Source organism: Nymphalis io, chromosome 11 (assembly GCF_905147045.1).
Source record: "Nymphalis io chromosome 11, ilAglIoxx1.1, whole genome shotgun sequence".
Classification (NCBI taxonomy): domain Eukaryota; kingdom Metazoa; phylum Arthropoda; class Insecta; order Lepidoptera; family Nymphalidae; genus Nymphalis; species Nymphalis io.
In genome coordinates, this window is record NC_065898.1 from 7444603 (window position 1) to 7463025 (window position 18423).

Here is an 18423-nt window from a genome sequence, read left to right on the forward strand (position 1 = left end):
AACAAAGATCAATCATCGGGCTATCAAAAATCTGTCACTCAAGCTTTTACTTTCCGAATATCGTAGGCATTTATCTTCAACAGATGACGTTGAATTTATTAATCCTTTAGCAAAAGTTTGTATTATCGAATTATTGAATGAATGGAGCTATAGGTGGCCTCTCTTAGTTTGAGCCTCATCAATCATGTCTTGTGCAAGAGCGCCCGGAGCATTATGACAAATGCTTGAATGGAGCCACTGCAAATCGATTCTAATTAGGGATAATATTTAAGAGTCATTGTGGATTTGTGTTAAATTGTTGTAACACATTCGTTATTTGTTCAGTCGTCATTGTTTGTACTGAGAAAGTAACTATTTATATTTAAAATTAAAAAAAACTTCTTTGTTTTATTATTACGTATTTAAATTATATATAACTACTTTTATCTTGATCGTTTTAATGACGTCATTATAGAACACAAAATTATCAAAGTCAAAGCGGATAATTTTACTTGAAGTCGGTAATTATGGACAATTCAAATCGCATAAATCACTGAACATTGCCGGGTGCAACGCCGCCGTCTACCGGAAGCCTAAGCAGGAAGCTTTGAAGAGCCCTATATCATGAACGTATCACACTAGATATGACAGACAAATAAACTAAGGTAGGCACGTAGGCAATTTAAAATGGTTTTTTGCCTAAATGGTCGAAATCAACGAAAATACTTAACAATGAAATAAATTGTAAGCGAACTTAAACTTTATAATTTGAAATGCTTGAATTTATATAAAGTTCGATAAATTTAGATATTAATTTTACAAGCCTAAGTAGTTTTTAAGCACATCTAACTCAAGTCTTAACTTGCTTGATTTATTCATTTCGACAAGATAGTGTTTAAAAATATCGTTTCTAGTAAATTATGATCTAGCCTCACTCCCCTACGGTAATATAACATATGCGTGATTTTTCACATCGGCCGTCGCACGTCGCGATTTATCTAAATTAAATATCGCATGCGCGCGTGCCGCCGTGTGTTCGCGCCCTATGACTTTTTACATATAGCGGGTTAACACTGTCCTTACAATAAATAGTATGATCGATACAATTTCAACTTACTGTACTTGTATTACAATTTTATTTTAGAATTGATGAAAGATTTAAATATGAACAATTACAGTTACCAACATTTGGAAAGTAGTTCGTCTGACAAAAACTTAGGGTTTTTACGTAATAAATATTCTCAAATCATAACTACACTAATATGAAAATAACTACAGCACAAAGCATTTCTTTTTCTAACCGATAACAGATATTAGTAACGAAAATATAAGGCTATAACATTCTGCCGTCAACCTTTTTTTCCTAACTTATTATAACGTCAACTATTAGATGATTGACTTGAATTAAAATGAAAGCTGAGTAAAGCTCAGTTTTTGACAAATTATATCACACTATATATAAAAAGTAATTATTTCATTTATATAGAATATGAAACAACATCATGTATACATAATATGCGGGCAAAAGTCACACGTGTCGCTAGCGGGCAGGTGACTCCAATTAACTGGCTGGACCTAGCGGAGCGTGACGCGTCAGTGATTCAACTCTCACGGAACTTAGCAGTTAAACTAGAGCTTACATCACATATGTGTTACTTTACATGTTTACATTTGTACTCGTTCTATTTTGTCATTATTATTAGCTTTTTAATGTACCAAGCAACAAGATACTAAATAAAACAAACAATACACTTACCGACGCCAGAGACAACATCTTGTAACTGTAGAGATGTTCGAGGTCCAAGCAACAACTCTTGCCCAGGCGCAATATCCCGGGTCACCTTATACCAGATCTGTAACATTTTAATCTTCCATTGAAATGTGTCTAGCATAGCTAAACACTTAAAAGTGTGTTTATATAAAATCTCTACCTTAACATATAGACAAAGATGAAATAATATACGGAACCAGCTATTTACCTACGACCGTGGTTGCGTCAAATTGTTTTCCCATAAACTAGAAAATAATTTACGTACTTATGAACTTATCCAGGTCCCAGATGACTTCACGCAAACAGCTTACAGAGCTACTTTCGCATTTATAATTCTGTATCGATATTGGACAATAATCAAGTTTCATCAAAATCAAGCAGCTTTTAAAGTTATTTCAAATTTATTAAAAAAAACTGTTGCTATTAATCAATTGTTCTCACTAATAGCCATAATAATTTAGTTATTTTGATTATGTTTTTAATATTACATAAATAAAAATATTTAGGTGATATAATAAGCTAAAGATGTTCAGAATTATTTTGAAACAAATACAAAATACTTCTTTTTCTTCATTAATACAGTAAGCTGCTATTGCAAGTAAGTAGGAATTTTTTTTTAATAAATAATTGAAAAAAAAATATTTATCCGTAAGAACTCCTTGGACCACAAGGAAGACCAGCGCAAGTGTGAGTACGCTTACTTAACTTCAATACCATATATATAATAATGACTTCAGCTGCCAACTTTAATTAAAAAAAATACACAAAAGCAATATTGTTTTAATTTACCGTAGCCAACTTTATACAGATTTTCATATAATCATATATACGGGGTCAAAATATCAAATACCGCTTAACCTGAGGGGAATTGAGTGAATCTAATCACCGCATCTGTTCGCTCCCCTGACCGGAAGTAGGACACAGTTGTTCAGAACGATTTTCTGTCACCGGAAACTTGCAAACGTTCCACATTCAAATTTTATTGGGGTGGTAACAAAGACGGTAATGAGGGTTGTGATTCGTCAGTTTTTAACTCTACATCGTTGCGTTTATTAACGTGGAAATAATTTTATAAGCGAAAATGATTGAGATTTTTTGTAATTAGTACAATAAATGGATATATATTCAATAAATTATAATGAATTAATAAAATACATGATACACTGTATATAAGCGAATGAATGTTAAGCTACCTAAAAGAGGAATCTTTAAATCAATCATATTTATAGTAAATACATAAACAACGATCATACTTGACCAGCTAAGAGGAAATGTTGAACATTAATGTCGTGGGAGTAAGTGGTAGATCGCACAAACTTAAGCCAGTTTGTTTTCTCGGTGGTGCCATCCAGCCAGCCGCGTACTCCATTTTTTCCAAGCACCTGATAAAAAATGCATATTAAAATCATAGTAATTAATATAATAGTAAAATTACAAACTGCTTTTAATCTATCGTTTTATTTTTGAAAAAAATATATTATATTTTATTTAATATATTATTATATCTCAATGATTTGTTTTATCGTGATAATCTAGGTTTTATTTTAAGCGGCGCCATCTAGTATGTTCCCTGAGAACTCTTTGGACTACAAGGACAAGCGTGAGTGTGAGTACGCTTTAAAAGATGGCGTTGAAAGATTTTTTAACTTTTTCAAATTATCTTAAATTGTTCTGTCATTATAAAGTTCATAATATGGCTTAACACAATATTTAACCATGGTAATTAAATTATATAGTACTGTTTTTACATTTAAAACAAATATATAATTTTACGTTATTCGTCATGATTAATATCAATTACATTACGTTTTGATGTCTTAATATTTAGTAAATTTATGACGAATTAATATAAAAGATAAGATTGGGGTCCATTTAAAGTTAAATTATTCGCCATGCAGCGTCATCTCCTCGCACCTGTGGGCACTGACACTTAGTCGGACACAGCGGCTTCACGATAGATGGCGCTATTAGTATATGTCAGTGCGGGATCGTCACAGCTTGGACATTTATCATTGACCACCCCCGATAATTTAATTTTCATATCGCTCTCTGGATATTTATCATGTCGACGAAATGAAAATATACGTTTTAAAAATATTTTTAAATTAAAATGAGTCATGCATAAGACGAAAGTACAAAATACTTAACTTTTTTTTAATAATTAGTAAGTGGAAAATGTTTTTATAGAATTTTCGTACATAAGAGTTAAAAATTACATTTATTATAAGCAAAACTTACGTAAGGCAATAACTTTGCCAAGCGTAGTTCTTTTATCAACTTTCTAATTATACAAAAATTAAAAAAATGAATGATTTCTAGCACTACTTTTCCTAATTTTCTTAATGTTGGTAAAGGGCTAATCAAAGTTTTGCAGTTCGGCGATAGAATAATTAGTGTTAAGTTATTAACTTAAGGAAAAACATTTGCATGAAGCTCTACCACAAAGTAAAATTACATATATGAACAATATCATACAATCATTGCCACGTATAAAGATTAAATAAATATACTAAAATATTTATTAAAAAAATTAATCACACTTAAAAAAACATTCAAAAGGCATAATTTAACCTGATAATAAGAAAACAAGGGGGCTTATAGTCTAACCGTTATAAAAACGAGGGGTTCCTAACCTACAATTTTTATCGGACACTTCAAATTCCATTTTGCGTATAAAGTAAAACATTATGGCATAAGTACTTAACATATTTAAGCAAACATAGCATTCAATAGTAAAGAAATTAGAGTTAATTTTGAATGAATTATTTTTGCATGTTACACGACTTGACAAGTTGATCGGTAGTTCTATTGAGTCATAATAGAAAAGGCAATATTTTACAAAGATGTGTACTACCATGATAGAGGGCTTCGTGTTTGTGCTTCGATATTAAATTAGGGTTTTTAAAATTGATCTACTGCTTTAGTAAACATAGCGTCAATACATTTTACATGAAATGTTTTTATTTCTTCTTTCTTCTAAAAAAGTTCAGAGGTTTTCTGTTTTTGCCAACAATATTTACACCGATTATTATAAAACGTTTCCTAAATTCGCACTATATTTTATCAAAATAATTAAAAGCGCAATTAATTACAGAAATATTTAATATTTAAATAAATTAAAGTATCCATTCAAGATCATCACTACTACAAACATTAACTTACCATTTAACATTAAATTATCTATATATTAACTACTTTCATAGTGTCATAACTTATCTATTAAATGCACGAAGGAAAGGAACAACAAACGTTTATCTTATAGCAAATTGAACAGTCACCGAAACAAGGTGCGTCTAATCGGGCGTAAAATTAAAAAGGCGATCCTCGAGAAATGCGAAGAAAATTACATGAAAAAAAATATATAAAAAGCATCTGTTGCACAATAAAAGTAAAGTAACAAGTAAGGTATTAATCAAATCTAAGTCGGGAAACCCTCTTTCCGCGTCAGCGACAAGCCTTTCCGAAGCATTTATCACGTTATTAAAACAGCGTCGGGTGCGTTTGGTAAAAAAGATAATTATCTTAGCAACCCTCGTCCTCGTCTTATCCAGGGCTGCGTGTGCTCAATTTGTTCTAGTGATTTACCACTTGAGTGAAACACGTTTCAAAAGCCGTGCTATAATGGGTGTAATATTTTAAACCAATGTGATTCTTTTTCTTAATTACTGTAATACGTATGTACGTATATAATATTACACCCAAACCCTATGTTCTATTAAACCGTATATAGTTTATACATAATTTTGCCTTAAAAATCGATTAAAAACTTTTTGCTGAACTCATAAATTTACTTTTTAAATAAGATAAGATTGCAATCGATTTTGTTAATGTTTATATAAGTTCCAATTAATTTATATCTAAATATATTATTATACAACTGTTGTTAAATTAAAATTGGATGTCTTTCGAAAGTTATTGAATATTGTATAATAATAATACTGTAGTCATAGATATTAAAGTTGTAACTGTCAACCCTAGTCAAGGGTATGATGAGCAGCACAAGTAAGCCATCAGTCATCGGTGGTGCCCAGTGGAGGATGCGGACTGCACAATATAGGGTGAGACAACGTGAAATATGTGTCCAGTTTGTTAATGGCACATTATTATTTTATGAATATAACTGAAAACTTTTATACTTTTTTTTCTTAATTATGTCACGTCACACCTAATTGATTATTTTTATGAAATAATTCTATAGTGCGTTTTCTTCGTCGAAAACAGCAAAAGATTATGCAATCTTTAAACATATTTATCTTCAAACTCTACCTATTTTAAATCAATAACCATTCATTATTTTTACTTCACATAAATTTAACAAGCCGCTTATACAAATATCTCACTACTGGCCAACATACTACTTTGTTGTAGAACAGAACAATACAATTCTAGTTACAAATTAAATACGTAATAAAGGTCAATTGTAACGAAATGAAACAAACTAATCAAACGAAATGTTTAGGATTTACATTAAGATAAAATAAGTGCTACCCACTCAGCCATTCTGGCTTTAATTATTTATAAGAAGATATGGTACCTAGTATCAAGCATGCGATGCAACCAACGCCTCTTTAATATTTTTTATGTATGCCATGTAATGACGAACTACAACAAAGTGAAGTATGAAAATTTCTGCGTAAAAAATTACGTCATAATATACTAACTTCAATAGTAATCGAGTGCACTGTATCGAAGTATATTAATTTCAAACAGATATACTAACATCATATATGTCAAGCTTATATCAAGCTTCAAACTTTTGCCCGGCAGTGGGCATTTCACAAGCTTATACTTTATACCAACTTCCATTTTAATATTATGTGTAAGCCGATATTAAATGGATAAATATACTTAAAAATCATATCCTTTACCTTGTGATTTACAGAGATTTATTTCATTTTTGCTTACATAAATGTACCAATGATCTTATTAAGCTCGAATTACTTGAATGCATTTTATTTTTCATTAAAAAGTTATAGGAGATATTTTATATATAAAATCAAGAGAAAATAAAATAAATTGTATGAGAAATAAAAGAAAAAATATAGCGCTTACCTCCGAATATAAAAGTCGAAATCCCTACCTTCTCTTAGATATTTATACATCGGAATTTTAGAAGAGTAAAAGCAAAACGACCGCAGTGCAGATTATTATAAAAATGTGTTTGTAATTTAAGCGAACTGCGGCTGATCTCATATTTTGCGCTTTGCGCGGAGATCGCAATTTCCCAGAATACTCGGAAAAGCTACAAATGTTCGCGAGCTAGCGTCGGAAAATTACATTTCATAAATTTTAGTGATGGATGCATTTTTGTATCGATATATAACAAAATATTTATATGCCGATATTTTAATATAAGCAAACCATCGCTTACTTTTAATTAATATAATAAATAAAATAACATCGTTTCCATTAAAAAAATATGTATTTACTATTATTGTATGTTAAGCTATGTGACTACAATTTCGTTCTTTACTAATACATATGTAATGAAAATGTGTCAGCTGCACATAATGATTTTATTAAATAACAAAATTATTATATAACTCTATCAGGTGTTATTTAGTTTTGGATAAATTTTAACGCAGAAACATAGAGTCAAATGATGTACAAAGTAGATACTAACCAATAATTTTAATGAAACTAGTTTATTTAGACAAATATATATGTTTTGATTGTATCGATACGAAGCGTCCCACCACTATAAACTGAAGAGCGTACCGTACCGCAGTTGCGGCGATCACGCGTCGTTGCTCGAATCACACGACTCGTTTCACAAGATAACAATTTGTGCGGTTATTTACCCATACGTATGCCTGCGCCAAATTGGACCGTATGTTTACATAGCCTAGATATATATGTATGAATAGAATTTAAAACCAAATTATTAGTTTAAAATAAAAGCATTCGAATTTAGTGGAGTGGATATAATGTTTAATATATTCGGTGGCTGTTTTAAGCTTTTTTTCATTTATTATTTTATTATTAATAAAGTCCTATTTATTAGGATTCCTACAATAGTATTTGTATTATGATTACATATGTGTGTAAACACACTACTTCAATATTACACGCATATTTAAGTTACTTTTAATGCAGTTTTTGGAAAATAGCTTATTTACAAATCACTTTCTCAAACTATAATTGAATGAACTTAAACTTTTGAAAGAGAAAGAGTTGTTATGAGTCGTGTATTATTTCATATTTATCTTAGGTACAATTATAGAACAACTTCTAAAAGTCTTTACCATTTACTGGTGGTAGGGCTTTGTGCAAGCTCGTCTGGGTAGGTACCACCCACTCATCAGATATTCTACCGCAAAACAGCAGTACTTGATATTGTTGTGTTCCGGTTTGAAGGGTGAGTGAGCCAGTGTAATTACAGGCACAAGGGACATAAAATCTTAGTTCCCAAGGTTGGTGGCGCATTGGCTATAAGCGATGGTTGACATTTCTTACAATGCCAATGTCTAAGAGCGTTTGGTGACCACTTACCATCAGATGGCCCATATGCTCGTCCACCTTCCTATTCTATAAAAAAAAAAAAACATCCTTAACAAATTTCTACAAAAAACACCCTCCTTAGAATTTTTCCTATAATTTTTGTATTTCAAGTCGAGTGAGGCACCGCGCTTCCTTATGCTGTCCTCGCTATCAGCAGGAAAAAGAATTACTTCCGCTGATGTCAACAGATACTAAATCGCACTTTTATAAGGAAACTCCTTTGTTTTATTACCCTTGTATATGATAGCTGTTGCTTCAATCAACAAATTGTTTTCTTTTTACATGTCTACAACACGCAACCGAGATATATTAAACACACATATCCAATATTTACCTATAAAACAACATACATTACTAGATAAAGATTAATTACAAACAAAATTATCTCTTTTGGTATAGCGTTTATTTTATAAATGTAGATGACAATATGCTCATGTTGCCCATAGATAATAGCACAACAAGATGCGGTTCCTAACTATCAATTAGCTACCGACCGGATAATATCTGCTGGCTAACTCAGCCTATTAATTGAAACATGACAAGACAAGTAGTTATGTTGAGGTAGAAAAACTGATAACTCCGTGATGTATCCCATAAGCCTAGAGAAAATCGGGCACTGATAATTAATTATTCCAAAATTTCATCAACGTGCGCATGCAATGTAATGCATGGGTTCACTTTCAACAGGCGAGACGGCCTACTGGTTAGAACAAGTTAACCTTTATGAAGGTAGCGCGTTCAAACCCAAGCAAGCATCTCTGATTTCGTGGGCTTCAATTGTGTTCATAATTCATATCGTCCTCGGCGGTTAAAGAAAACATCGTGAATAAACTTGCAAGTGTCAGATGCAACTCTGCCATAAGTGTGTCCACCAAATTTGAGATGCTATTAACAGTCCCGAGATAATAATGAGTATTTATTTATTTAAAAATGTTTGTTGAAACTAATGAATAAAAATACAATTTTACCTGAACCTATTATATAATTTATGTGTAAATTAATCCTTTTACTTATACGAATATAAGATAATGAATGAATTGGGCAGGTCTCAAACGTCATTTATATTTCGTCATCTAATTCAATTAATTCTCACGTTCCCATAAATTACCGTAACTTTTGAATAGAATTCGACATTTCATTGTCACCGTATCCCGAACAAATTATTAATAAATTAGGATATCGGTCTATGGTCACGTTTTGACCATTAAACGGAGACAAAACGGTTTAATTCCTGACACGACAAAATATTCACGAAGCGCTATCATTGCGCAAAAAACGTGCATAACTTATATCAATTAAAACTGAGGTATGCGATTATGAACCTTAACCTGACACCTGTAAGAACATGTGAAATGTACTTTTTTTAGTATAGCAGCGCTGGTCACATCAGTGGGTGTTACATGATGTCCCATTGATCTAGTATTAACGGCACCCCATTGATTGGCACAAAGAAAGGCTATCGTTTGTTTTGTGATCGGTTAACAAAGAACTGCTGTCATTATAGAATATATATATAGATTTTTTTTATAGAATATGAAGGTGGACGAGCATATGGGCCACCTGATGGTAAGTGGTCACCAAACGCCCTTAGACATTGGCATTGTAAGAAATGTCAACCATCGCTTATAGCCAATGCGCCACCAACCTTGGGAACTAAGATTTTATGTCCCTTGTGCCTGTAATTACACTGGCTCACTCACCCTTCAAACCGGAACACAACAATATCAAGTATTGCAGTTTTGCGGTAGAATATCTGATGAGTGGGTGGTACCTACCCAGACGAGCTTGCACAAAGCCCTACCACCAGTAAAATTATATATACAATTGTAAGATAAAATTATTATTTTTTGGGTTTTTTTGAGTTACTATTCCCAATCACTAGACTAAATACTGACGGCCTTACGTATAAATGTTGCTAAGTGGCTGTTTAGGTATACACAGCACTCTCTGTCATTATTGTTTAACTAATCACCCGCTAAACACCGTTTGTAAATGAGACCGTTACGTATTAAAATTCATATATTTCCTGTGATTGAAATATCGATTCCACCTCTTTCTGTAGAATTAAATTCAGCCTCGAAATGCCGTCTCACATCTGGTTGCGTTAAAACGGATTAGCCCGAAGATTACAAGCAAAAAATCTCAACAAAGACACCGGCGGCTGTCGCCGTGACAATTGCTGGGATACGAAATTATTCGGTTAGTTACTGATGTTTTTTTGGTGATCATTGCTATTTTTTTATCCAATATAGAGCAGTAGGGTGACTTGTTTTTTTGTTTTCGTGAAAGGTGTTATATATAGGTTTATAAATAACTATTACTTATAAGAATTTCTATTTGTATGAAATTATATTTGTATATATTATATGTTAGATCGGTACTGTTATATTATAAACATATACCTATCAATTTACATATTGATTCTACTGCTAAATACGTTGAGTGTGTTTGAAGCTAAATACACGTACCGATACAAAACATTTTGACATTTAATAGGAACACCTCGAGATGGTTATTTAAAAACAATACGCGTAATAATACAGCGTCAAAGTTAGCCTCTTGGCATCCGACGCATCAACATTCGCCTCTGCTGAGTTCTCTGAGTAAACAAGTCTTAACCTAACCCAATAACCGGTGCATATATCGCGTTGCTTTCGGGGTAATTCATTATTTTGTCTACACGGATGCTGGTGATGGTATATCCATCGTCCAACCAACGTTGAGCTTTAACACTTAAAATTTTCGAACTACTTTTTCGAAGATTTGCAACACGAAAGAAAGGTCAACGTAAAATGGTTGCAGCTAACATTGTGGCGCGAACGTGCCGTGGCTTCGACTCCACAAGCTATTATTGTTCTGGCCAGCTCAGATGAAATATTGCCCCACTGTGCATGCCCGCACTGTTTTTACGAACACGAATTTGTCGGTGAAAATATTGGCGGTAATAAGAAGCCGCAAAGACACGAGTTGTGACTTGTTAACTTCACTTTAAAAATATAATTCAATAACAAATATATTTAAACAATAAAACATTTTAAATTTCCCTTAATTATCAGGTAATAATACTCTCTGGATTCACTAAACAATGACAATTTATAAAAAGCTTTATCAAACTACGGCAAAATCATTGCAAATATTTCTTGTACATAGGAAACGAGGGGAAGCCGACGCGAGGTGACAATGATCCGGTGATACCGAAGATAAATTTCTATCACGCCTGGAGATTAGCCGGTATTGTGCTCCGGTGTAAGATTAACTGATAAGTGTCTGATTGTTAATAATAAAAATGTTTGGATTGTATCCTTCTGGGGTGAAGCTCCCCTCGTATAATATTATTTACGTGTATACCGCTACTTCATCAAATTGATACACGTATCATTGCCGTAGGAGTTGATTGATAATTACAGCAAAGCAACAAGTTAAACTCGTTTTTACTTATATAATTATTACTGTTTGTTTGTAATATATACAGTTTGTAAATAGACAATGGCATTCGTTTTTTTTTTTAATTCAATTGAAACTTTTTGGAGACAAGCTTTAAGCGTTTTTTAATAAAATGCAAATTATTTAGTATCTTTATTATATGGGTAAATTAGTTTCTTTTTATTTATATTTATAAATATGTAACATTATTTGCATACTTTTGTTGCTCTATTTAGTTTTTTTTATAGAATAGGAAGGTGGACGAGCATATGGGCCACCTGACGGTAAGTGGTCACCAACGCCCATAGACATTGGCATTATAAGAAATGTTAACCATCGCTTACATCAACAATGCGCCACCAACCTTGGGAACTAAGATGTTATGTTCCTTGTACCTGTAATTACACTGGCTCACCCACCCTTCAAACCGGAATACAACAATGCTGTTTTGCGGTAGAAAACCTGATGAGCGGGTGGTACCTATCCAGACGAGCTTGCACAAAGCTCTACCACCAGTATTTGAATAATGAAAACCTATTAACAGTTTAATAGGTTTTCATTATTGCAAATTATAACGCATTGCTTAATATGAATTCATACTAATGTAAGACACCCTGTCTTTAATATGTAAACGAAAATACAAATCATATTATTTATAATTCTCCTCAAGAACTATCACAGAATAAATTGAAAATAAAGTAGGTATAAAATATAGTTCATTCAACATTATTAGGTAATTACGTTCTCAATTTTGTCCTTATTAATATGCAATATTTGACAAAAATGTCACAAAGTTGTTTTGAATCGACATAACAATGATGTACTAATAAGTTTTTTGTTTTAACGAATAAAGATTTATGAATAACAAATCGTTATTTTAAGTTGAAACGCTATTAACACTATTGTTTTACTTTTAATTAAAGTATACATAATAACATCAAACTATCGGTGTTCATTTATATGGTAATTTGATTAAACCTTTTATTTTTGCTTATATGTAAAGCATCACGAACCTGAAAGAAATCTCTTCTAGAGATAAGCTTATATAATAAAAATGACTTCTCAAATATGACGAAATTATATCTGTCTATTGTTATAGATAATAATACAGGATAAACTCTAGAACGATCTATTGAATTGGCGCAGGACAGAAGCAAATGGAGTCAAATCATATATGGTCAAGATCCTCATTAGTAAGAGAACGACAATAAAGAAGAAGAAGACTAATTTTTGTTCGCAAAATAATGTTACATATAAATTAATATTTAAATCACTAACAAATGAATTAAATTGATTACTTACAAAAAAATATAAAAATAATGAAACCATAGTAACGTTAGACAAATGCAGATAAGCTTATCTATAAAATATAATCTACCTAATTAATATCATAAACGTAATTAATTAAATACATTTACAATAAGCTTCTTTATCAAAGTTAAAAAAGCGTTTTTTTTTTATTTAAATTGTGTGACATTAATATTTTAATAGCACATTCGAAAATTATCGCTTAAAATATATATACATTAAGCATTATTATTATCGATAATGAATATAATTAACGTATTGTTGACATTGAAAGATATATGAAAACAAAAAGCATAAATTAAACAAAATATCATTTCATATCGTTACTAAACCTACATCGAGTTAAATGATAATTTTTTGCTTAATCGCACGTTTGATACGTCGCATCTGTACTTTGTAAACGGAGAATCGTATATCATGGCAATAAATGTAATAACAATAAAAAAAATGTTTTTATTTCATTCACAATGGTGTGTCAGCCGCCTACCGTAATGAAGATGTAATGGGGCTAAGTTAATCCTTTGCTAAGGGGGTGGCCAGTTGAAAAGATGTCACACGATTATGACAGATATTTTGACAGTAATGCAACGGATTCGGCCCAGCTTTGCCAAAACTAAACACAATTAACGTTCAAAATTTAAAATTATAATTTCAAATTTATTTAGTCGTAACACAATTTATAGTTTTACATTTTTTTTAGAATACTTACATGAAGAATAATAGAATAAAAACAGGCCTTATTATTTTCGTAACAAAGCGTTAAATTAGTTGCAAATAATACGTTACATGCCAATCAAAGGTGTCACAAGAACTTGACCGCTATTTCACTATCAGAGCGTGGAATAATGTATTTACATAGAATAGTCGTTAATAAAATTAATCGTTATTTATTGAATACAGTCAAAGGTGAGGAACGCGACGGATATCAATCGATAATAAAATAGCATCACCTAAATATAGTAAAAATTTAAGTTAAAAACAAATACATTTGTTAAATAATAAATAACACAAACATCGAAAACATATTATACAAGCACCGACGCTTCGCAGCGAAAAATAAACAGAGGCCTATTAAAAATTCATAACCATTTCCCTTTGTCAGATCCAAAGCAAACATAACCGTTGTGAAATCGTTTTTTTTATTCATTCACAATCAAATAAAAATTGCAATAAAAATTAGCGGTATCCATTACGTGCCAATTTCGCATCAATGTCTATCGCACCCCGAATTATAAAGCTCTACCAAATTTATAAATTCATATTTTGATTGACATTTGCCGATGCGATCCTTTTGTAATAAACTAGTTTCTATCATTCGGTATTTCCCCGTCGGATGAGTAGAGTTCCCAGGGAATTAATTATATAATATTTTATTGGATTATAATTCATTACTTAAAGTGTATATTAAAAATGAAATAATTAGCATCTTTGAACGTTTCCAACTAACACGCAGAAATATATTTACATATTAAGGTGAAGAGAGTTGCTCAGTTAGTAATCAATTAATAATATTGATCAAAAACCTTGTGAGAACCAAAGTCCCATCCATCGATACTAACTTAAAAAGGGAATCTTATTTAACAAATGCCAATAACAAAAATTGTAAAGAAAAAGATGCGATTCAAGAGATTTTTGACAAATTAAAAAAAAACTCGCCAATCAAGTTTTAATTTTTAAGTACGAATTCTGTGACGTCTCTCATTGTTAAATCCACCGTTACTTTCGTTTTTTTTTCTTTAAAATATAAAGTTTTGATGTAAAAAAACTGTTGACGGGGGTCACGCCTTAACCAAAATTAAGGTTTATTCGTAGGCCACCTTTATTGCACTTTGACACGGGATGATAGTAAAGAATTCATTGATTACCCGGATCACATTTTTTTTTATAAAATCTTTATTGAGATATCAAAATTTGTGAAACGGTGGTTAGATAACGCTACCGTGTTACCAACCTAACAATAAATGTTACCCCTTTAGTTTATGTAGACATGTGAACATTGATTTTAATCCATAGCTTTGATATTTTACTGCTATGTGAGATAGTGTTCTCAAAGTGAAATAAAACTCAAACGTATAAAAAACGGATAAAAATTTTCAAGTTCTTTACCTATAGCATAAAATTAGGATCAAACAATTTGACAGACTATTGTTAAATATTAATAAAATATAATTATGTATTTGTAGAAGATAAATATGTATTATTTTATTATCGTTTATTTGTTAAGCGCAAGTTTTGAAAACAAAATATTACAAAGTTAAAGTAAATCTTATAATTTAATAGGGAGTAGTGCATCAAAGAATCTTTATACTCGACAGCGCGGAAATAGCGCGGTCAGCGATTAGGATTTATTTCTAATGACGTGCCCACAATTGGCACCTTTACTCTGATATCACGTTCACTACTATTATATAGAAAAAACAAACGCTGAAATAAATTGAAAACTAATATATAACCTAAAATTGTAATATGTATATCTTACCTACTTGTGCTGGTTAGGCGCAGATTCTAGAAATATCGATAAACCTACTTGGATTAATCAATTTTCACTTCAAATTTTTTCAAAATTCACTGGTGGTAGAGCTTTGTGGAAGCTCGTCTGGGTAGGTAACACTCACTCATCAGATGTTCTACCGCAAAACAGCAGTACTTGGTATTGTTGTGTTCCGGTTTGAAGGGTGAGTGAGCCAGTGTAATTACATGCACAAGGGACATAACATTTTAGTTTCCAAGGTCGGTGGCGCATTGGTGATGTAAGCGATGGTTAACATTTCTTACAACGCCATTGTCTATGGGCGTTGGTGACCATTATCAGTTGGCCCATATGCTCGACCGCCTCCCTATTCTATAAAAAAAAAAAATTCGAGGTCAAATTTCGTGTTGAAAAAGAGTAACTAATCACCAAGTTTCTTGTGGTTTCTTTTGGTTAATTACACTGGTTTTTATCCAGTGTAATCTATTCAATATGTAACATAACGATTCAAAAATTCTTAAAAGTAGTCTATTTTTACTTGAATAAATTTTTTTTTTCGTTAGAATGATTTTCATTTAAAAATAGTAAAATTTTAAAATATTTTTTTAATCGTAAGAATTTAAATAGAAGCAATAATGATATATAAACAAGGTGATTTAAAAAAAAAACTTAAATATTTATACATTTCAATTCAAACATCCATCTATCCATTCAAGAACCGGAACTAAGTACGCGCCTCAACGACTTACAATGCCGTGGTTTGATTGTAATATGACACCCACAATATTGCGAACTATCTGTTATACCACTTTTATTGTTCATCAAGAATAGGTACAAGTTTGACGTAAAGATATTTTAGGATCATTAATAATAAAACTTTTAGACTACAAAATATAGCAAAAGATTTTGTAGTCTAAAGTAGTCTAATATACAAAATTATTTATTAAATTTATAAAATATAATCATGTCAGTCATAATGCTAAAATATAAAATTTACATAAGTAATAAAAACAGCCATATTTAATATCTCTGAATAACTTCATGCACTATGGTCTTAAACATAAAAAATCTAATGGATACATACTCATTTTATCGTTTTCAAAATGAGTACCTACTGATATAAATATATAAGAAAATTTAAAATTGGCATGAATCTTATTTTAAGTTCCTAAAATGCGGATAGAAATTCGATATTTTCGAACTTTTTCCGATCAATTTTGGCGTAATCCAGGAATCGAAACAGACAATTGATTTCCGCTTCCTATGGGCAGATAACGCCACACCCTCTGAGATTCGAGACTTGAAATGCATTCAATCGTTTGATGTCCTCATTCATATATCTTCTGCAATCTTCATACTTGAACACACTTTAGAAAATTTTACAAAAGATCTTAAGTGAGCAAAATAATTTATTATTTTATTATCATCAAAATGTAGAAGATTGCTCTATATTTACATAAACAAAAAATAATATGGATAAAAATAATTTAAAAAGTTTTAGAACCTAGTAATATTAGATATATGTCATTATATATTAGATATTTGTTCTCGTATGTGCATTCGATTAATAGTATATTAAAAAAATCTCAGATTTTTCACCTTGCATAGCATCAAAAAAAATATTTAAAAACAATATAATTAAAATACACAACAAAGTTTAGTTAGGTCCCCAATCTTGCCATCATCAGTTAAAACCGATCACATTTAATACTTAAAGTAGTCAACAGTTCAAACGCACACTAAATTAATGCATCATACATAATATGAACTTGTCAAAATGCAACGAAGTGTGACACGAAGGTTAAAGAAGTCACTTCAATAACTACACGTGAAAAAAACAGTGCTACTTAAGGACACCAATAAAATAAACAGTTTACTGCTTACGGTGACATTTGTTTCAAAGCTTCAGTTTTAGGAGATTATTTATTAACAAGACCCTCCATTGATTTTTGACACTTAATCCTCACTTGACCCGATAGCACAAGTGGTTCTTTTAAAGAGCGCATGTTACAAAACAAGATGTATTAACCAATTAGTAAAAGTGAACATTGACACTAATCAATGTCATTTAGAGTATGAATATCATATTGTTCGAATTACATTTTATATTAACATTCAATTATTGCTCAATTTATGAATATGTATTAGCAAATATATAATTACAGACAAATCTTAATTTCATATTTGTACAGTATAAAGAGAACTTACCTCCCAAGCGTATCTTCTTTCCAAAGGCTGTGTGTCCCATTTACCATTAAACGGGCCATATTTCGTTCCAGAAGGAATATTAACTCTAGCAAATATACCCCCAGATTTTACAACCAGTTCATTTGGCATATTGAAGTCGAACTTGTCTAATTCATCCTTATAATCATCATCATTCCTTTCAGGACTTTTAACTGATTCTAAGTATCTTTGATTCGGTAAATCTAGTGGCCGGGATAAATAATTCCTGGTATAATCGTAGCTTGGGGGTAGGTATGCGTCGGGAAGACCAAAGTCTAATGCACTGTGGTATTCTTTCATGTCTGGGGCCATAGTTTCCTGTTTAATGTGCACTAGGGTGGGCGCTGATTCTGATGCTGTAGAGTCAGTAGGGCTGGGAGGAGGACTGCCAGACTCCTGGCTGTCTGCCGCTGCAAAATAATTAAATATTAATCATTTCGAATAGACACGTTTTGTACATTAAAATGGCGAGCTGATAAATTTAAATACAAATGCTTAACTATTTAGTAGTTACTCGTTAGTGTTTTTAATAATAAATCAAAACTGCGATCTTTCCTCTGCCTTGACAACTCGAACCTGTCTTATTTCAGACATAAAAAAAATGATGGAATGCAAGATGGTGATCGCATTATGCCTGGCTTCCGCTCGCCACAAAGGATTTCCGCTTGTCTCTTGTCTCTCAGAGCATCCCTCCGAAATGCAAATCAACATGAAGATATGCCTTTGTTTCTTTTATTTTTAGTAC

At 31.5% G+C, this 18423-nt stretch overlaps 1 protein-coding gene across 4 annotated transcripts in view; it reads right to left on the minus strand.

The window, feature by feature from the left end:
* The window catches only part of LOC126771914 (histone-lysine N-methyltransferase MECOM-like), a 99083-nt gene that overhangs the window by 12773 nt on the left and 67887 nt on the right, over positions 1 to 18423 (minus strand). For all 4 annotated transcript variants that reach the window (XM_050492080.1, XM_050492079.1, XM_050492082.1 and 1 more), the window contains 3 exons: positions 17661 to 18088; positions 3004 to 3132; positions 1736 to 1832 (listed from right to left, as the gene is read on the minus strand). In XM_050492080.1, coding sequence (XP_050348037.1) covers positions 1736 to 1832; positions 3004 to 3132; positions 17661 to 18088 — 654 coding nt within the window. The remainder of the gene's footprint in view (positions 1 to 1735; positions 1833 to 3003; positions 3133 to 17660; positions 18089 to 18423) is intronic.